The sequence below is a fragment of the Mauremys reevesii genome, linkage group 10, assembly GCF_016161935.1.
Source record: "Mauremys reevesii isolate NIE-2019 linkage group 10, ASM1616193v1, whole genome shotgun sequence".
NCBI classification, from domain to species: Eukaryota; Metazoa; Chordata; order Testudines; family Geoemydidae; genus Mauremys; species Mauremys reevesii.
Window position 1 is genome coordinate 17,637,576 of NC_052632.1, and position 22,901 is coordinate 17,660,476.

A 22,901-nucleotide genomic window follows, 5' to 3' on the forward strand; every position below is an offset into this window, starting at 1 on the left:
ACCTTTCGCCCTCTCTTCTTCTGGATTCCAGTATGGTGAATGTGTTTCCTGTGTTTGAAGGTTCAAAGCCCCATCATGCCTTCTCTACTATTCTGCCTCTTTCAGATTACTTCACTGACTTCCCCCCACCTGAAAAACAAACCCATCCCAGCTTCATTCAGACTGACCCCAGGGCACGGAGTTCACAGTTTGAGCAATGCTGTGCAAAAGAGCTGAGACACTTTACATAAAATGTAGCTTGAAAATTATCACCATTTTGTTTTGGGTGAGGTGAGGTTTGTACCCCTGACATTTCACCTGTCAGCCACATTTCAGAGAAGCAGTTGAGTTTTGCTCTTCACTTGAAATTTTACAAAATTTCAAGCAAAAGTGATACAACAGCCATCTTTGAAATGTTCCTTTTGTGTACTGTTGGTGAGGGGGGAGGGTTAGAGAGGCAGACAAATTTATTATGCAGCAGATTGTTGCTATTGATCCCTGTCACAGAAGAAACTCTCCACTGTCTATGCTCCTGTATCCTTCACTGTACAATACTAAAACTCCTCTTCACCAACTTCTCGTGTTCCCTCAGTATTGAACCATACTGTGTGTGACACTATCATATCCCTGTCATAGTTTCCTCACCTAAAGGTGACCCATTACTCTGCAGACTGACCACTGATCCTCGTGGTTGTTTTGAAATGAAATGCCTAACCCACACAGCTCCCCAAACAGGGCCGGCTCCAGGCACCAGCATTCCAAGCTGGTGCTTGGGGCGGCAATCTGCAAGGGGCGGCAGTCCCTGTGTTTTCACCCCAAAGCAGCGCACGGAATTGCTGCCGTAGACAGCGGGGAGAGTCCGTGCGCCTTTAGGGCGGCAGGCACGTTTCCGCGGTGGCGGCAATTCGCCAGCAGCTTCTATGTTTAGCTGTCCGCGCCTGCCGCCCTAAGGGCACAGGGACTGCCCCCGCTGTCTGGCGGCAATTCGGCCGCTGCTTGGGGCGGCGAAAACTGTAGAGCCGGCCCTGTCCCCAAGGCAACAAGTCAGCAGACCATAAAATAAGTGCCAGGATCTTTGCCACCATTTAGTTAAATAAGAGGGACACCAGGCATGTGATGGAATTTAGGTCAAGCAGGCATGACGCAAAGGTCAACATCACTGCAGGAAACCCCAGCAGTAGGAATGAGAGACAGGCAGTGCCCAGATGAGCAAAGAGGTGCTCAATGGAATACAAAAAGCAGCTGCAGGAGTTAGACCAGTTCTGTCCCCTCAGTGTAATCAAAGTATTAGTGATTTTTTTTCTATCAGTAGGATGAAGCCACAAAATTCAGATCGGGATCTTGATCTCAAACACCCACAAGTTCCAAGGTGTTGGTGTCTGGGGTTCTGTGATGGGTCTTTCTTTCAGTTGCACCTACACAGTCCCAAAAGCAATGATGTCCTTAAAAAAACAATCAAACTAGAGCAAAAGCCAGGGCCGCCCAGAGGATTCCGGGGGCCTGGGGTCTTCAGTGGCAGGGGGCCCCCGCTTCAGCAGTAATTCGGTGGCGGGGGGGCCCTTCCGTTCCGGGGCCCGCCGCCAAAGTGCCTCGAAGACCCGCGGCGGGGGCCCCCCGCCGCCGAATTACCGCCGAAGCGGGACCCGCCGCTGAAGTGCAGCTGCATCTTCGGCGGTAATTCGGTGGCTGGTGGCCCCCGCTGCGGGTCTTCGGGGCACTACGGCGGCGGGTCCCGGAACGAAAGGGCCCCCCGCCGCCGAATTACCGCCGAAGACCCAGCTGCACTTTGGCGGTGGGTCCCGCTTCGGCGATAATTCACCGGCGGGGGGTCCTTCTGCCCCGGAGCGGAAGGACCCCCCGCTGGCGAAGACCGGGAGCAGAAGAGTTTTCCGGGCCCCCCGGAGTGAGTGAAGGACCCCACTCCAGGGGCCCCAAAAACACTCGTGGGGGCCCCTGCGGGACCCGGGGCCTGGGGCAAATTGCCCCTCTTGCCCCCCCCTCTGGGCGGCCCTGGCAAAAGCAACAGCCTTCCAGCCAGCTCCCCAATAGGAGCTCTTCTCTTTGTTATAAATAAGTAGTTGAAGCACTTCACCTTCTGACCTACCTACTCATAAACACTCCTATGCTGCACTGGATGTACAGGCTGAGACATGGGATGGGGAAGAAGGTAGGGTACAAGGGGAAATAGGCTGGGGCAGAGGCTCAAGAAGACTAGGCTAGAAAGAAAGGAGCTCCCCTTGAACCTCCATTATGCCTTGATTCCACATACCTGTTATCACTGCCTTGTATTATGTGAGCACCTAAAGACCTCAATCCACTGGGCTGGGCTTTGGGCATACAAACAGACAGCCCCTGCCTCAAAGAGCTCACAATTCAAATAGTCAAGTCAAAATTAGAGAAGGGGAAGGAAAGAGGTGAAATAACTTGCCCAAGGCTAAACAGTGGGTCAGTAGCAGAGCCAAGATTAGAATGAAGGTCCTAGACCACACTGTCTTATACCCCACTTTTTCCCTCCACAGCTGTATCCCCTTTAATCTCTGTTTTTCAGTGGAGTTTTACAAGGCGTTCCCCAGTTTCCATTCGTCTTAGTTGTTACATAGCTGGATAATTGCTGCACAAAAACAAGCTTGTTCATCTCACTGAAACATAGGATGAACAAATTATTATAAATGTGTTATGTGTAACATAAATATGTTAATATTATATAATTCCAATAGAAGTTGATATCAAGATGAATATTATAACTAGTGCATGTGGAGGTGAGGACAGAGCTCATTTGCTTAGATTGCAATGGGGCCAGACAGTAACAAGTTGGAGAACCACTAACCTGGTCATAGTGGATAGTTTGCAAAGAACTGGGCCGGAATATGTTCACACAGAGTGTTCATTGAACAATTATGAAAAATGAAAAAAATGTGTAAAAAATCAAAATCTGATTGTGGATAATGCATGAACAGAGAAAGCTAAATTAGTCAAATAAATTGTTCACTATAGCTAGTTTGCCCATTCTCTAATGAGAATTAAATTTCTACCAGGTGAGTGGCAGATAGCTAATAAAGAGTTTCTTCCTCTGAGCTGACTAGAGGGAAGAACAGCTTGCCACAGATCTAAATTTTAATCACTTATCATTTTGAAGTAAATTCAGGCCACCTGGCAGTTTATATAATCTTAAACCACTCTTCTAGCTTTTGTTGAAGAATTGTCAATGCGGTAGACACATCCCTGGTATGACATTCTGCATTGCTGCTTATTAAATTAAGAATGAAATGTGGCCTAACTAATAAGGGAGGCCATTGGCTTTACAAGAACTCACACAATAGTGAACATGTGGTTAGGCTTCGTGTTCGTTACAGAATTGTATCATGTTAGAAGACAGCTGTTGAAGAGTCAGATTAGCTAACAGGATGCTGATCACTATTTTTTGATTGCTGTTTTGTGTTGGTTAAGAAACTATTTTCCCACACAGCTTACAAGCTGAAAGACATTGACAGTAACTGTCAAAGGGCATTCTCTGAGGGGCTGAAGTTCCAGTGGAATCTCTGTGTAGACCCATGGCAATTCAAGACTAATTATTATTATTTATTATTTGTATAACCATAGTACCTAGGAGCCCTAGTCATGTGCTAGACACTGTACAAACACAGAGGAAGAAAACAGTCCCTGCCCCAAAGAAATTACAATAAGACAAGAGACAACAGACAGATGGGGGAGTGAAAAAAAAACCAACCATGGGTATGTCTACACTGCAGTTAAACACCCATGGCTGGCCTGCACCAGCTGACTCGGGCTCATGGGGCTCAGGCTGCCAGGCTATAAAATCACAACATAGACAGCTGGGCTCGGGCTGCAGAGCCTGGTCTCTGGGATGCCCCCACATTGCAGGGGCAGATGTCTACACTGTAGTTTTATAGCCCAAAGCCCAAAGCCCTGCAAGCTCGAATCAACTTACATAGACCAGCCACAGGTGTTTCATTGCAGTGTAGACATAGCCAGGGCCGGCTGTCTGACCCGCGGGGCTCAATTGGAATACTCGGTGGCGGTCTGGGGCTTCAGCGGCACTTCGGCGGCGGGGGGTCCGCTCCGGGTCTTCCGCGGCACTGAAGGACCCCCCGCCGCCGAAATGCCACCGAAGACCCCCGTAGCGGGGCCCCCATAGGCGTGGGTGCGGGGCCCAATTCTGGGGAATCGGAGGAATCAACATAAAGCCAGCCCTGAACATAGCCAATGAGACAATACTGGCCAGCATGACAGGCAATGGTATGAGCGCACCAGCAGCCTACCTAGTGTCAAGTTTTTTTTATAGGCATCAAGGCAAAGGAGAGTTTTGAGGAGGGTTGTGAAGGAAGATAATGTGTACGTTTTGCAGATGTTTATGAGGAGCTCCTCCCGAGGGTGAGGGGCAGCTTGGGAGAAAACATGAAGGTTCTTGTTTGAAAATGTAACAAGTGGGTGGTGGAGAATGGCATCATGGGACGAGCAGAGGCGGAAGTCTAAATCTCACTGGTGAATGAAAGAAAATAGGTAGAGGGGGATAGATCATTAAGTGCCCTGAAATTGAAGACAAGCAGCTTATGTACCTATGTAGCCCTAAGCAGTTGACTGTTCAGACACAGATACTCTTTGTCAGAAATGACCGGCAGGCAGTGGTATGAAGCTAAATCTCCCTCACTGTTTTCTGTTCTTGTTAAAGTTCAGTGTGAGAAACATCATGGGGTGGGGAAAGCAGAGACTTAGAGAAACGTGCACACTGTGAGATCCTGGGGCTGATTCTGATCTCACACTGGTTTTATGCTGGTATACTCCATGGACTGCAATGGGGTTATGCTGGATTTACACCAGTAGTAAGTGAGATCCGAATCCGGTTTTGTCTGTAAAGCACCATACACACCTGTAGCAAATAACAAATACAATTAAAGGAAGAAAATTCCTGTCAGTAACTAGTTACCTTAGCTGACTTCTCTCCCCAGCCTCTAGTATGGAGGTACAAAGCTCCTCCTGGGCAAATATGATCCTCAGATGCTCATAAAAAATTCCCGTTGAGTTCAGTGTGAGTTGTCCATGTATATCACAATTTGTCTCTACAGGAAATACTAACTAATATAAAGGAGGCAGAACAGGGACCCAGAGAATGGGATTGACAATTTATTTTATTTATTTAATTTTAATTTATTTTTGCTTCCTGTTTCTTGGCAATTGGAATCCTAACAGCTCAAGGAATGAAATTTATCAGATGAGGGATGACTATGAGAAAGAACTTGGACCAAATTCTGTTCTACGTCACCTGCGTACAACCCCACATGTGGGTAACTGAGAACAGATTTTGGCCCAATTATGGTAATTAATTCTCTGCTCCTCTTTATTACTCATATTTTTACCCACAGGAAATCTCCAATTGGTATATTTTTATCAAAGTCTTTCAAACCTTTATGTTGTGTTCATAAAAATAATTAAAATAATCTTCCTGAATTGTAAGCTGATGGGGAAATTATAATCAATATAGCTTTTTAAAAAAGAAAACAGACTCCAGTTAAAATGAATTAACATTTAAGACCTGCAAATGCTAAATAAATAAATAAATAAATCCGCACTTCCAAGTCTGGGGGAAAAAAAACCCTACTATATTATGTCAGTGCTAAAAATAAGTAATTTAAAGAATAAATACCTCATAGCTTATTTGCAGATAGTTGTACATTTTTAGAAAAAAATGGTAATAGGCCTTAGGTCAGCTGCATTGATTTAATGCATTTACTTAGGCTGCCAGAGCAGAGGTAGAATCTCCTCACACTGCATTAGGAGTGCCTCAAGCCTCTGTGACTCCTTTTGATCAAATCTCTGTGAAAGATGAGTGTCATGGCCTCTTCAAGCCAGCTGTGAGGGGGCTGCCCTGTGACTGGAGGGACATGCTGGAACACACCACTCTGGGGCATTGAGGTGAGAGCTCGCTGCAGAGGTGAGAGGCAGACACAACTTAGTACTGTAGGTCTGGAGAACACCAAGGGGGAGGATCTTATTTCACTCCCCTGTGCACAGTCTGAGCATACATCAGACCTGGAGGTGCACAGATTCAGACAAGAGTAAAGAGGCGTGTGATGATTCTGCCTTAGTACTTGTACAGACAGGAGTGTTTCCAGTACTTCTTTGTACAACTCGCTGCGGGAATGGGAACCTGTTTTATAGCTCTGGAAACATATGCACAGTAAGAATGTCGGAGGTAAGGAAAGTTCTTTGCAGTTGTATATGAATGCATATTTTCAGTGTACAACTTCTACTTGTGGCTAGGTACTGTGGAAACACGAAAATCTGTGGTGGTGTTGATTTGGATAATGGCTTTAGTGATTCTTAAACTGTGCTCTCCATTTCTGCCTTAATTACTAAAAGAAACTGTGCAAGTGTTAGGCTAGTTTATTTACAAAATCCTGTTATTCTACCTGAAATACATAGGAAGAGCTCTATGAAAATAAATAATGCAAAATCTTAAGAAGGCTGTAATAAAACAGAACCATTGCTTGGATAATTGTTTTCCTATTGAAGTAGTGGCATCCGTAAATCATAAATACATAGGAATGTTTAATTGTACAAGTCCTGAATATACATTAATAGCAATAAAATCTGTGATTTGCGACTTAAATGTATTCTGAGCCAAGTGCTTTAACCAAATACATTATCATTACTGTGATGTATATATGCACTGGAGACCAGACAACAATATCATTTCACGATGAAGTTCTAGTGGAATTAGCACAAAGTGGAGCCTAATGTATGCCCTTTATATACAAATCACTGCTCACTATTCAGCATCCAGAAAAATAAGTCAGTAATCTTTTTCTTAGAGATCCAGTCTGCATGTCTGTATTTCAGTTTTTACTTTCAAATAATTAGGAGGCATGAGTAGTGAATCAGAATTTAAGACACTCATTTTATTTCTTACGATTTTTTGCCATGAAGAAAAATAAATATGGCATTAACTGTCAGCTTAACCCAGTGCTATTTTGGTAGATGTGTTTAAAGAAAAAGCATTTTACTTTCTGCTCTATTAATTGGTCAAGTACTCTAGCCTCCAGTTTAACAAATGCTTGTTTTAAAAATGAAGAGTCGACGTATTGCTAACCCATGGAGAGGGTTTCTGATATATACAGACTATGGCTTATCCTGTTTTAAAATACTGAGGGTAATAAATGACAGCTGCTTTTAAAAAATGTTTCTTTTAGACTGGATAATCTAGGAACTCATGGGTGATTGTGATTTTGGGGTTTGAGAGGAAGAGGGAAAGAGAAAATAAAAGTAATTATTTTTCATTGTTTTAATTTAAAAGAAATCATTATTTGAAAGGCAACTAGCACTTAAATTGCACAGCTGATCTGGAGTGGTAGACTGTGCTGTGTTCATTTGGTTGAGTTTGCTGTTCAAGTGTTTTATAAACCCCTTTAAAAAAAATCATGTAACTACTTGGCTTCTTGAACCTCAGGAGCTGATTGTCTTATCTTTTGGTGAGCTAGCTCTGTGTTATGTTGCAAAACCTTCAGGCATGTTGTGTTTCTTCGTGTTCCTGCAGTCTGCAAGTGAAGTCAGCTTCATTAGTTTCATGATGGCACATCAGTGCATGGCTGGTGTTGCCGCTTCCTTCAAGCTAGTCCTGGAGCATGATCTGGGTTGCCTTGGTTTGGATAAGCTTGTAAGGATTTGTCAGCCAGATGTGACAAGATTGTCAAGAGGCAAGTAAAGAAGGAGATCTGATATTAATCAGTGCATAGCTTGGAGCCAAACTTTCTCAAATGCAGTGTAGTAACATGTTCTTCTCATTTACTGCTTCTCTTTGTGGCTATGGAACTGCCACTGTCTGAGTTTGACGGTTAAAGGGGATGCCAGCTAATAGCCTTTAATTGTAAGGATAAAATTCTAGGTGGAAAAAAGATCATACGTTTCTATTTTTAACTTCTTTTCAAAAATATAGTTCAGCATACTGAAAAATACATAGGCACTTGATTCAGGTAAGAGTCTCAATACTTCTATAGTCAGATTTTTAAAATATTGAAACGGGGGTTCAGTTCCAAATATTCAGGGAACCTGACTTGGAACATGACTCAGGGAGCCCCAGTGTTCTTTCTGGTTCCAGTGTGATGAAGGATGCCAGGGATATTTTTAATTGCTGAGAATAGTGTGTGTTGTTTTTCTTTATTTTAGTGATGGTGACAGAAAGAGAATAGTATATGCTGAAGAATGCTCCCCCCACCCATTTTTTTTCAGCTGAAAAGGATCATTAGTACATTTAATTGACTTTCAAAGGGCATACCCCATATTATTATGTTGTCTGTATACCACTAGGTTTATAATGCCACTAAGTTTTCCCTAACAAACACTATAATTGTGCATTTTGGTTAGAATTAATCTTTGGTATTAGTGAACAGACACAGTATTTCATAAACAGAGTTATATTTTAGCAATACGTGAACAGATGTGAAAGGCATTTCTAATCCTATGCATGAAGAAATTCTTTTTTTTCCCCTGAAGACCCCAAATAAAACTCCTAGGAACACTAACCGTGACAAAAATGTTTAATTGTTTCTTTAATCTATAGCACCTTTCCTCCTTGCACTTTTCCTTCATATCTTAACAAGAATGATAAACGCAAATACATATATACCCACTGGAAATATGCATTTTTAAAATAATATAGAAAAGTTTTCTCCAAGTTTTGGGCCACATTCTGCACTCACTGAAAACTCAGGTGAAATCTTATCCCACTCCAGCAAGAACAGCGTTGTGCCTTTTGGTAGGGTGACTAGATGTCCCATTATTAAAGAGAGAGTCCCATTTTTGGGGACTTTTTCTTATATAGGCACCTATTACCCTCCACCCCCTATCCCATTTTTTCACAGTTGCAATCTGGTCACCCTATCTTTTGGTACCAAATGTCCTGAATAAAGCAAATTTGTACCCTCAGTAATATTGAACAATATTATAAAAAATCTGTTCATACAAGTGTATCATTTCATTTCCAATCAGATAATCCACAAATTAAGGTGATATTTTCAGCAATAAAGTAGCAGTATTTTATCTAAATAATATTAAGAGTGCATCATATGCAAGCAGATCTCAGTTATTTTTATTTTAAAACATGGTTTCTGCAACATGCTTTATTTTTAAAAAAGTAGTTTTTATATATTCTGGTGTATGGTAAATGTTACCATGCAGTTAACAAGCTGAAATTCAGGGCTGAATCTTGAAGTCCTTACACAGGCAAAACACCCAGTGAGTAAGGACTGCAGTTTGGTCCTTTGAGCCTTATCCTGTTCTAATTGGCTTCTTGGTGCAGGTCCTCTGTTTCTGTTAGGTTCTCTCTCTGCAGCCACCATTTTTGTCCTAGCAAGTGCAAGAGGTAAGATGGTAAAACAACTTTCATTGCAGCCCCCTCTGTTTTTAATTGCCCATAACTACCTCCAAAATTTTTTCTCCTGGGACTAAAACTTTCCATGCTCAGGCTCTGCCCATAGATGATTTTTTTTTGGAGGGAAGAAATCTCCATAGATATTTTAGAGTTACGAACAGTGAATATCCATTCTATCCCTTAAAATCACTTTAAGATTTTTTTAACAAACACACGGATAATGAAAAAATGGTCACACTTTAACGCTTCAAATTTCACATGTGGCTAGCCCACAATGAGAAATAGTCACTGCGTATTTGAAAGTAGGTATTAAATTACAGTGTTAAAAGTCATTTAAAAATTGGTCTCATTCATGCTGAGGGAAAAATTACTTATTTTTAAATTGTTTATCTGCCTGCAGTGCTGTGGATTTGCATAAAATATTGCGTAAATTTGTAACATCATAGACAGTATCTTGTGTGTGTACACACAGTGTGATTGAGTTTAAAATTTATGGAATTGTGTAAAGTAAAATTGTGTAACAGTCTATTGCAGAGTATGGTTAGTGGTTATTCCTTTTTGAAAATATAAATATTTAAAAGAATGGGAAAAAAATAAATGCAAAAAATTAAGTCCATATAACATTATGGCTGCAGACTTAAACAGCGAAGTGAACAGAGGAAAAAGTTAAGATTATCTTTGCAACATTAACTCACCTACATTGCTCATCTATAGAACTTTTTAATATTAGTAAGACTGTTACCGTACATTTTCAAGTGTGCATTTATGTGCAATGTGGGTAACTTAATATTGTTTATATTTTTTTCGTTTCCTAACTATTGTGTGTAAATTTGAAACATTAAATTGTGTTAACCTAGGGTTTTGTTTTTGTTTAATTAAACCTTAGTGGCTCTCTAGCTTCAATGTAACATGGTGTTGTGTGTGTTTGTTTGCAGGGTACACATAAATATGTGCAAACTGTATGTATGGAACATCCTATATATAACATTAAATGAGACGCAATTGGGTTTATTTTAATAACTTTCACATTGTTCAAATTCAATGACCTGTCCCTACCTCAGAATCCTTAACTAAAAATGTTACTGTTAAACAGCTGTGGTTTGTCAAATGAGTATGCAGTGATCTATTATTCATTGTTGAATATATAGTGGGAAATTTTCCTGTGCTATCAGAAATAGGTTGCCTTATAAATTTACTTTAAAAGAAACTTCTCTGTTTCATGTAATGGGTATTACATAATCCCTTAAATTTTGCAGGGTATTACAGTATATACATTCCTGTATTGTGGGCAGTTATGTAATGGTGCATTGTAACATTATTACTGATTCAGTATGTATGAAAATAATTTCAATTTGGTTGTAGGGTCAAGCTTAAATAATACCCATGAGATGATGACACCTGAGGCTGTTTCTAGCCCTAATTCCCACTTCTCTTTGTTCTATGCTAATTGGATCATATGTTTTTTTATTAATCTTTTTCCTGGTTTGAGAAACAATCGTTCAGTGAACATACCTGTTATTTATAAATATGTAAGATTAATTGCAGAGATCATGTATCTTTAAACGTGTTGTCTAACAACAAATTTGGGCTTTACTGTCCAGTGTGTTCTGCTTTAAAAGTACCCATTGTGTGTGTGTGTGCATGTGTGTGTGTGTGTGTGTGTGTGTGTGCGCGTGCGTGTGTGTGCGCTTTCTTTTGTCTTAGTAATTATTTTGACAGTGGCCATTAACAGAAGTTGCCTTGAGGGGCCCTGGAGGGTAAATGACTTGCATGAGGAGTGTTTTTCATCCCACAAGTTATGTTATCATTAAGGTCTGGCCTTCTGGTATGTTACCTTTTTGAGAAACTCCTCCATTCGCTTTCTCTCCCAGTTTCTCTGTCTGAGGCTCTCAGTCCTAGACACCTATCCGTCAGCTCCTAACGTTGCTGTTAAGCAAGACTGAATGCTGGCCTAAAATTTTCAAAAAGCCTTTACTTTGTATAATTCTCTATTGCAGACATTTGCTTTCAATGCAATGTTTTGTCAGGAGAAGTTTTTAACAAAGTGACTGTGTACGGACTATAGGTCCATAAGTCTGAGGTCCATTCCAGCCCTTGAAGTTAATGCATGTGGGTGGTTTGACTGAGTAGTCATCAATATTGGGCTCGTATATAGAAAACATACATAGACTGTACTAATTCCATCTTGAACTGGACTTCCTTTGCATCCTTAATTTTATGGGCACAAAATATTGCAGAGACAATTTAAGCATTTCAATATCTAAGTATCAGTTTTTACCCACGAGTGAGATACTTGGGGTCAAATTCAGCGCTGACGTATATCTTGTTCATGTCAACAAAAGGCAATGGGATAGCATCAGATGTAAATCAGAACTTGGTCTGTAGACAGTCAAGTTGTAGAAATTGTACCTCCATATACTTGTATCCTCAAATTGTGGGTGTGTAAAGGGAAGTCAGGTTTGATTATTTGACTCTAAATACAAAATATTGTCTATAGTTGAATTCATACACTAGGGATCTAGATAATTAATTGTGTTTTCTGCAGTCTTCTTTTATAAAGTATACTCAGAACCAGTAAACATTGTGAATGAAAGGTGTATGCCTATGAGGTATAATCTCCCAACAATGCACATTTATGCCGAGTTTAGTGATGTCACAAGACTGGCCAAAAGTTTCAAACTTGAATGCCTTAAGTTAGACTCCCAAATCCATAGTTAGCTTTTTGCTCAGATTTTCAAAGGTGCTGAGTACCTGGTGCTCCTTTTGACTTTAGTGGGAGCTTGGCTGCTCAGCACCTCTGAAATCACAGTCATTGATTTAGGAGGCTAATGATGGATTTAGGAACCCACGTGTCAGCACCCAGGTATGACCATATTTGTGTGTACGCGGGATTTTCAAAGTTGCTCTGCTGTCATTGAAGTCAGGGGTTGAAGTTGCATGTGCCTCATGGCCTGCCTCTGATTTAGGGAAGAGGAGTCTATCCCATCCCTGTCCTACATGCTGGTCTCTTACATAAAGCCCTTTGCGCAGGGACCAGAATTTCACTGAACCCTTTTGCTACTGAGGAATGTGCAGTAATGACCTTACTCTCTTGGGTCATGCAGTCCATCCTAGTGTCCTTGTAAAAATGTTGTCCTATCATAAAGAGTGTTACTCAAAAGTTACATATGTTCAAAATATCCATGTGTATATTCTCAGGACAAAACACTATAAAACTTGTTCACTGGCTAATTTATATTACTCTGTCTTATTTTTATTAGAAGAACAGTACTCATTTTGCATTGATGATACATTTTTTGTGGGCTCTTAAAGGGTCCATGCTTGAGATGTACTCTCAGTTTATCATAATATCTTCTCAGGAGAAAGATTTTGTTTATAAAACAAAAAGATAATGTGTCAAATCCTGCAGGGCTTTAGAATCTCAGCATTTGGACCAATATAAATAGAAAACTTAAGGATTCTTTTCCCCCAATGAAAATAGCTTCATTTATTTTAGTCTAAATATTCTTCAGCATAGTGGTGAACCTAAATACAACAATATGATACCAGTGCATGGATGTTAGAATTTGAAATGGACAAGTATACTTGTGTTGCATATAAACACACCATGAACTGAAAACTGATTTTCAGAGCAGTTTAGAAGATTATCATTAAGGGAAGATATGTGGCTAAATTCCAGGCATTGTTCTGAAAATCTCAACCAAGGACCCAGAAAAGAAATATAATAAACACTGAGTGTCCAGAGGAGTACCACAGAGCAATATATGAAGTCTGGTCTTAATTAATAGACCAGGTCCTCAGCTAGTGTAAATCAGCATAACACCATGGACTTTCTGGAGATATGCCAGTTTACATAAGCTGAGAATCTGGCCCATTCCTTTAATTCCTGCAGCCATCTCAAAATCCTTTAATTCATGATCTAGAAGAGGGACTCAAAATCTTTTTGAGTCTTTCTCCTGTATAGAAAGGTTTCAGCCATCCAGTCTGGGAGCAGCAAGAATAGCATGTGACTGAGGTGACCAGTCACACACTATAAATAGTAAGTGGTCAATGACATACATTGAGCAAATATTTCACAAACAACCCCTGGGCTGCAATACAAGGTAAAATTCACCCCTGTGCAGAGGACCAGCACAAGACCTATATACCACTTAAAGTGTACACGAGAACAGTACATGGTCCTCATTCTGGCCTTCTTCACAGAGGTCAGTTTCACACAACGTGTTGACTGAATAATATGCAATAAGTTGAACTACTAAAGTCTGTTCTCAGATGATTAACAAGTAGAAAATGGGTGAATTTAAGCTATTCACATTACTCCCTACAAATAGTTTGTCCAATTCTAGGCATAAGTTTATAATGTGATATGGCAGCCAAAAATCACAGTGCAGTTTTGGGCTCTGTAGAAAAATCATCATGTAAGACAGCAGGGAAATCATAGTCCCGGCTCTTTTGTGACAACGCCTGGACTGTTGTGGTCAGTTATGATAAAATGCAGGAAGCTTAGCAGAGCAACAAAAATTAAGTGCTGGAGGAAAGATTGCAAAAGTTAAATATATATAGCTTGAATAAGAGCAGATCAGAGAAAACTCTACAAATATGAGGATATTAATTATCTATGAGGAGCAGTGTTATTAGGGTAATAACAAGGAGGTATAGGTAAGACAAGGAAAATGGAGGTTGAGTATTTGTAAAAGCTTTCTGACAGTGCGACCTATCAATCTGTGAAATAGTTTCCCAGGGGAAGTGGTGGAAGCCTCATTGCTTGGCAAAATTAAAACTGGACAAGACAAAGCTTTAGAAAATGTGCTGTAGGGAACCGTCCTGCACTGGCAAGAAGATGAGCTAAATAACTTACTAGGGCTGTGCTTGCCTCTAATTTCAATGATTGTCCAAAGTGAGTGAAATGTAAAAGTAAATGGCTATAAACAGGGGAATAAAATCAAATTTTTAAACGTTTCAATGGTAATAACCTGAGTTATCAGCAACACAGGACAGGAAAATTAGATAGGAGGCCCAGTTTTGGCCTCAGGTCCCCATGTGTAGCTGTCATTTAAATCCATGAGAGAGAGACATCAGATCTGAATCAGAATTGGCCTTTGATTTTGCATTTTACAGTGTTACTTCAAAAGCACACTAGAATGAGGACATCCTGTAATATTTCCTAATAACAGGCACACATCCTACTTTTTACAAACCAAAAAAGGGAACCGAATCTCCATGGATACTTATTATCCAGTTTCTAATATGAAGGTATAAAATCCTTCACATTTTAGCCAAGGGGAAAATATTTTACCAAATGGTCAGGCCATGTCTCTGTGGTAAATACCAACCCCTTCTCCACAGGTGCAGAGGTCTCTCTACCAACGGAACTGGTGAGGTTCTATTGCACAGAAGTTGGGCAAGGTTCAATTCGCTCCCACATATGATGTGCATCTCCTGTACTCCATGGAGCCTAGCTACAGGTGTCAGAGTGGTAGCCGTGTTAGTCTGTATCAGCAAAAACAACGAGGAGTCCTTGTGGCACCTTACAGACTAACACACTTATTTGAGCATAAGCTTTTGTGGGCTAATACCCACTTCATCCACTGCATGCATCCGATGAAGTGGGTTTTAGCCTACAAAAGCCAAGGTGCCACAAGGACTCCTTGTTGTTTAGCTACAGAAGCTGAAGACTGGGATATGAAAAGGGATCCTCAGTGTAACCTCACAAAGCATAATCAAAGCCATGTCAATATCTCAAGAGAGAAAAGTCGGAGGTCATTACATTTAGGCAGCATGTTTTGGCGATGATCTCTGCCTTTTCAATGATTAGTTAGCTAGCTTTTGAGAATTCAGTTTGATGATAAATGTATACCTCTTGTGACAATGGCAAAGATGCATTCTTATTAAAAAGCTATGGGCCAGATTCTTGTCTCAGTTGTGCTGATGTAACCAAGATACAAATCTGGCCCCAAATCTTCAATACTAGTTTTAAAAATATCTGTATGGGTGGTGATAGATCTGGAAACGACACGTTTAGGAAAGAGGGAGTAACTGGAAAGCAATGATAATATCCTTGATAAGACCAGAAGACTTTAAACATCTGCTGTATGTTTCTGGAAAATGGAACAAAATATTAAAGATCTGAGTGAAAGGATGACACTTATTTTTTTTCCATTTTGATTTCCATCTTCACTTGCAATCCTTTAATTAGGATTCTGAATTTTTAAATGTATTAAATGTGGGAAATTATTCTTTTGTTCTACAGAAAGAAATTCTGTGTACATTCTAGTTGGTGGGATAACAAAGCATGTCAAGCAATTATATATCAAAAATATTCTAAATCTCTGTAATTATCTGTTTCTTTATAAAAGAATAGCATATTATTTTAGATGCTTGGTAAGTTGTTTGGTCATTAAACCTTGTTAACATTAGTTAATTTTGAACTAATCTAAACATAGCTTCCATAAATTTCTTTACTAGATTGAATAATGAATGAAAACTTTTGAGATCTTGAATCTCAGTTGAATCATGTTAAAATCTAACTGACCATATTACATTTTGCTCTTCCCTGTAGATATTTGGGGGTTCACAGAAAAGTGTCTAGGGGAAGTTGGAGTGGGTCATTCACATGCAGTGTGAGAACTAAAAGGAATAACCTATTGTACACATCCTGAGTAGAAAGTCAGACCAAATATATTGTAAAGCTGCCACATTTATTTATATTTTTAACATTTCAAATGAAAGAAAACAACTTGAAAAATCACCTCTCTCTGAAAATGCTGTTCCTAGTGTATTTACAAATAATTCAGAGATGACTATAACTGAAAACAGTATGTGGTATTTTTCTCTTTTTTCATGGGGGTTGGTTGTTTGTAATTTTTTTTAACATTGGTGTATTTCCCAGCATGCTGAGCATTTATGTACATGAAAGATTGGGGCCTGTCACTGTTCCTTCTCATGGACGTAGGCCTCCTGGTATCAGGGCATGGCATTGTACCGATCTGCACCTCTAGTATTCCCTTTTGCCACTTACTCTGCCCTACACCGGCTTGCCCTTAATTTTTCTGTTCTTTGGCCTCGCTGCTCACTTCTCCACTCTCACCCCCTTCCAGGATATCCAAAGTCCAATGTAATAAGTTCCAATCAACCATAAACAGAAAGGTCCTTCTGGCCCTCCCCAGGTACAAGGTTGCCAGCTTCCCTCTCAGTCCTCCCATCCAGACTTCCCTCACAAGACCTTTCCTTGCCCCTCATGATTCTCTCCTTGCAGGAGAGTCCTGCCTTTTCTGCAGTTCCTTCCCTTACTGAGGTCCTTCAGTCTACTTATAATGTCCAGGTGTCCAGTGAATCATCAGCTAGCTGTGCCCTCTCTGGCTAGAAGGCAATCCAGCCAAAGCACCCCACAGATGTTGAATGTATCTCTAATTGGGGGTGTTCTCTGTTCTCTAGCAGGTGATGGGGGAACCCCATCACAGGGCCATAATCAGATTCCTTGCTGAAAAGCGCCTTTAAACTTCAGCTCGAATGGAGAAAAGCCCTTATAAACCTGTTTAAAGAAATGTTTAAAAACAAATTTCAGGCCATGCTATTCAGTGAGTGCACTGTCAGTAACTGGAATGTTAAAATTTTAGTCAGTTTAGAAAAAATTGATTTAAGAGTTGTTCTTTGGTGAGAGACCAATTCATGAACTAGCCATATCTAAGCATGCTTCCAATAAGCATCAATATCTGGATTTTTAAAAAAATACAGTATTTTTTTGGGAGGGGGGACTTATATTTGCCCTTTTAATAGCTACTTACATGCATGTAAAAACAATGTCCCTCCTTCTTTGTCCAGTTTTTTTCATTCAAGAAATTTTACATTACATATATATACACAATAAAGACAAGACGACAAGTGAAACAGATACATGCATCATACAGGAAAGGTGCATACAAATCTCTGAAGTGCAAAATTAAATGCACTTCAACTAGCTTAGTTAACTACATACAAAAAGAATTAAAAACAGTTTTAGAGGTCAGTAGCATACAGAATGCAGCAGAGGAAAAAAGAATGTGAAAGCTTGTGAAATAACCTCAATTAACTTACTATAATGACAACAACTTTTATTGTAGATCTTTCTATTATTCCTCGCAGCAAAATAAAGTTCCTCTTTTTAACATTGCTTGGAGGGGCTGCTAAAGAGACATTTGTGAAATTCTGATCTAGCTTATAGGACTAACAGAATAGCCTTATGGAAGAAGGTGCAATCTGTGCAAGTTATAGTATATTATGGCACAGTGAGGTAGAAGAATTGAACTACACTTCATAGTTTGATATCTCGTGATGTAAATGAATCATCTGCCTAGCACAACATGCTTTTTTTAGCCTTATAAAAGAAATTTATGGCTTTTTACTGTTCTATTTAAAAATTTCAGGATTCAAGCTAAAATATATCCTGCACTAAAGTGAAGCAATTCATGGTGCCTCATGTGTATTTTATGACTTTATAGGGCTCTCAAAACTTTTCTCAAGAATTTAGCATTTTGCGATGGTTTCTTTAAGGGATTAAGCAAGAAATGATTCCATCGGCTGCATGGCCATGTTGCCACTTGTTCTTTCAAAGGAGAATGAATCTCAGCTTGTAGTCACTAGAACCTAGTCATTTGCATGCACACTAATATTCATCAGATTTCAGGATAAATACTGTAGATACTCAAGCAGATGAAATTTAAAATTCTAAATCTAGCGACAAAACAAGGCACTGCACACTGGAGCGCCCTGGACGTGAACTTCTAAAGTAGGGTTCTCCCCTGCCCTCAGTGAGGCTCAATGACTGAAGAAATGCTCATGGCAAAGAGCCCCATTTTATGTGTGACATACTGAGGTATTTGGTCTCTCCATCCTCTCAGGCTGATGGCCGTTTATGACCATATATTAATAAATACAGCAAGTTCCAATTTTACCTGAAGTTTGAAGAAACTGGAACAGTCCCTGAGACCTATTGAATGGCAGATAATACTCACCATAGCTGGTTGGGAGTAGCTTCTGGCTGTTGAGACCATGCAGGTTGGGAGGGTGGCCACAAATAGCTCCTCCGTGATGAGTTACATCCAAGACCCCAGTCCTGCAAAGGGTTTAGTACATGAGTAGCTTTACTTACGTGTCTTTACAGGATTGGGGCTTGAGGTGGAGATGGTGTGTGAAACAGAAGGCCCCGTGAAAGTAGTTGCTTTTCAGTTTGTATATTTTCTCAGGTGTGGGTTGCCTGAAGAGCGGAAGAAGAAAGGAGAAATGTTTCAAAAGTTCAGCTACTGAATGCCAAACTTATTTGAAGTTCAATATGTTGAAGGAAAACTGCTTTGAATTTTTACCACTGCTTTAGAGGGGTACAGAAGAATCCATTCTAAAAGAAGCATTTTCAACTATGAAACTCTGAAAATGTTTCAAAATCTGCATTAATATGAATTGGACAGCTGTGGAATCCCTGGTGATGCCTTTTATGAGAACTGCAACGGGAAATGCAGCCTGATAGCATTACATACAACCAGGAGGTCTAGAATTGGAGTAAGAGACAGGGAACAAGACATTTCCATACCTCTTTATAAATAAGATCTCCATTTTTCTGGGATGGAGGGAAAAGGTTGTTTGTTTTCTGATTTGGTGTTAAAGAAGCCACACCCAAAAACAAAATCAGAACATAATTTAAAAGAGCTGCGGAAATTTCTTAAATCTCTTCCTGTTCGCTGTGTCTCTTGCTGCAGCTCTTAATGTCCTATTTTGGTGCACATCATTGGGATGACTGTTTTCCTTCTTCATTATTTCATATTAACATTTTTTGTTTTAATATGTATACCCTGTATTTACTGTACAAGGTGTAATTCAGCCATCTTTTAGATTAGATCCTGTGACTATGAAGTGTTTTATATTCCAATGCACTTTCTGATGCATGAATTCCTTCACGTTAACTCCTCCTTAATAAATATTTCATTTATGTAAAAAGTATATTCAGGACACTAAGTGCTGTACTGAGAATAACAGAGCTAAGAAATACTTGGTCGTACAAATGCTGTACTCTGTAGCAATCCCTGTGGAGATTTAATCAGGACCTCAGAGTTGTCTGTTCGCTTCCTGCACAAGATGGGTCTGTAAGGAGGGAAGTATGTATTCCAGGAAACACAGCTGCATTGGCCTGTTGCATATGAGCATCTGAATACTAATTTGGATTTGTATTATAGATGACCCCAGTGAAAGCAAAGTGGTACACCCGTTAAGCCATGCAACAGGTTGCTAATCTATGTGCACTTTGTGTTTCATCTATAACCCTTCAAGAATTTTTCTTATATTATCTAATACTATCTGCCCAATGTATTGAATACATGGAATAAACAAAGTGAAGCCATTCTATTAATGAGGATTTGTAGTACTTATCCTGAACTGCAGTGTTGCTACTGAGACTGGGGTGACGGACTTCTTTTGCCTCTGGGAGAGTACATCTGCCACGTGAATACTGCTAAACAATCCCTGCCAGGGATAACCTTTATCCCTGGATCTTAAAGATGCTCTGTTCATCAAATATGTTGCTTATACGATGCACTAGATTGCACTAAATGTCATTAACTTTCACTTAGAACTGGGTGAAAAGTTTTAGCTGAAACTTTTTTTTTTTTTTTTGTGCAAAAGATGCAATTACCGTGACACTGAAACTGTTCTTGAATTCACTTTAAGTTTCACTGAATTGTTGTGGTTAAAATAAAATAAAAAAAGCCCAAAGCCCCAAACGTTTTGTTTTGACATTTTAAAAATGAAATATTTCAATTTGGTTTGAAATAAATGTTAATTTAAAAATTTCCTTTAATTATATAAAACAATAAAAAATATTTTAAATGGTCTTAAACCAGTGCCATAACAAGGGTGAGGCACTTGCCTCAGGTGCGCAAAGCTGAGGGGTGCAGCTCTACCGTGATCGGCGGCGCTTCGGCGGCCGCTCTACCGCCGCTGCTTCTTCGGCGGCGGGTCCCTGAGTCCCTATCGGAGGGAAGGACCTGCTGTTGAATTGCCGCTGCGGTTTCATTCATTCTTTGGCAGCAATTCACCTGCCGCCAAATTGCCGCCGAAGAATGAATGAAGCAGCGGTGGCCATTCAGCAGCAGGTCCTTCCCTCCGACAGGGACTCAGGGACCCACCACCGAATTGCCGCCAAAGAGCCTGGAGCCAGCCCTTGCCTCGGGCTCAAAAATTCCTTGTTACAGCTCTGGTCTAAACCAGTGTTTCCCAAACTTGGGACGCCGCTTGTGTAGGGAAAGCCTCTGCCGGGCCGGGCTGGGCCAGCTTGTTTACCTGCTGCGTCCGCAGGTCTGGCCGACTGCAGCTCCCACTGGCCGCGGTTCGCCGCTCCAGGCCAATGGGAGCTGCTGGAAGTGGCACGGGCCGAGGGATGTAATGGCCGCCGCTTACCGCAGCTGCCATTGGGCTGGAGCGGCGAACCAAGGCCAGTGGGAGCTGCGATCAGCCGAACCTGTGGATGCGGCAGGTAAACAAACCGGTCTGGCCCACCCAGGGGCGGCTCTAGAGCCCAGCGGGGCAAGCACCCGCCTGGGGTGGCCCTTTCCCAGGGGGGCGGCAGGCTGGGCCAGTGGACCTGCCGCAGTCATGCCTGCGGGAGGTCCACTGGAGCCCCGGGATGACCGGACCTGCCGCAGGCATGACTGCGGACGGTTCGCTGGTCCCGCGGCTCGGCTGGACCTCCCGCAGGCATGACTGCGGGAGCTCAACCAGAGCCGCCGGACCAGCGAACCGTCCGCAGCTGCGGGAGGTCCAGCTGAGCCGCGCGACCAGCGGACCCTCCGCAGTCATGCCCGCGGCAGGTCCGCTTCTCCCGCGGCTCGGGGGCGCCTCCCGGGCATGATTGCTTGGGGCGGCCAAATTTGTAGAGCCGCCCCTGGGCCCACCAGGGGCTTTCCCTACACAAGTGGCATCCCAAGTTTGGGAAACACTGGTCTAAACTAAATGTTTCATTTGACCCTAAATGATTTTTTTTGAACTAAAAAATCCATGACTGGCCCAGCTGTATTTTCAAAAAAGTGTCAGGGAATGGAACTTTTATCTCTCTGTGCTCATTTCTCTTTTTAAACTCTGCTGAAAAATGGATTGCAAGCTGCATGTAAGCATAGCATAATTTTCTAATGGATAACAGCAAATTTATTTTAATGGTGCATTTAAGTTATTTATTTGACACACGTCTAGAAGCACTAGAAGTTCTACTGCTGCTCACCAACCAATCCCAAACCACCTATGAAAGTGTTGCTGAATATTTTGCTGCTCATAATATTCTGCTGCTCTAGAGGGTGACCCGTAATGCCAGTTCACAGCAGCAGCCCTGTTGACTTTCACAGCTCAGGTGGTAACTGGGCTGTCCACCTAGCTAAATCAATATGTGTATTCATATGTGATCTATATGCATTATCCAAATGTATTTTTATACTTCATTAAAAAGTCTGTATGAATATATAAATTTAGTGTGCATGCTCCAGATGTTGCTTGTCATCAATAAACTTGTTTTGTTAATTTCCAGGCTATCCGATGCACTCTGGTGAACTGTAGTTGTCTGTGTTTCAAACCTGGAAAAATAAACCAACGACAATGTGACCAGTGTCGACATGGATGGGTAGCACATGGTAATATTGCTTTTGTAAATCTATCTATCTAGGTTCTTGAATAGCCCTCCTCACCATAGTATCTCAGCTCTTGGATTTTTTAATATACATCACACTCAGTTGTGTATAACTCTTGACACTCATGTCTCTTCTACTTTGTTTTAATTTTATTTTCAGCCCTAAGCAAATTAAGGATCCCCAACCTGTATCCAACAAGCCAGGTAGAGATAGTACAATCCAATGTGGTCTTCGATATCAGTAGCCTCATGCTGTATGGAACCCAAGCCATTCCTGTCCGCCTTAAAATCCTGCTAGATCGTCTTTTCAGTGTCCTGAAGCAAGAAGAGGTAATACAGATTCTCCATGCACTGGATTGGACACTGCAGGATTATATACGTGGATATGTGCTACAGGTATTGTAGTGAAAGCCTAGTCAATACAGAAAAAATAGTTGACCAAAATAATAATTTAAAATGTCTTCCAGTTGAATCTTGGTATCCATGGATCCCATTGAGCCATCTATTTTTAATTGAATTCAATGAGGAATTCTGCTTAAAAAGTTGATGGCATGATATGACTTAAAGTCAACTATACACTTGTACAAATTATGTGGCCCTGACTCAGTTTTTATTTAGTTTTTACGCAGATAAATATCTATTGACATTGACCAGCCTAAGAGGAAGGAAGTCAATAGCGGTCTGTCTGAGTAAAGGCCTCAGGAATTGACCCAAAGTATTGCTTAACAATTTATTTTATTTTATTTTTGTATGGTGGGATAATACATTTACAAGTTAATCTGTCAACATTTAAACACCATGGCCTATATTCCTCTCCGGTGTAACTCCACCTACTTCAGTGGAGCTACACCAAAGATGAATTTGGCCCTACGTGCTTACACAGATGCTACTGGCTGGAAA

General features: G+C 40.9%; 1 protein-coding gene across 4 annotated transcripts in view; it reads left to right on the plus strand.

Moving 5' to 3' along the window:
- Window positions 1–22,901, plus strand: part of BNC1 (basonuclin 1) — an 86,117-nt gene that overhangs the window by 57,177 nt on the left and 6,039 nt on the right. For 3 of the 4 annotated variants that reach the window (XM_039490180.1, XM_039490179.1, XM_039490182.1), the window contains exons 2-3: window positions 21,903–22,005; window positions 22,162–22,397. In XM_039490180.1, coding sequence (XP_039346114.1) covers window positions 21,903–22,005; window positions 22,162–22,397 — 339 coding nt within the window. Of the gene's footprint in view, window positions 1–6,145; window positions 6,191–21,902; window positions 22,006–22,161; window positions 22,398–22,901 lie in introns of those variants that run through there. The other variant, XM_039490181.1, reaches the window with a different exon arrangement.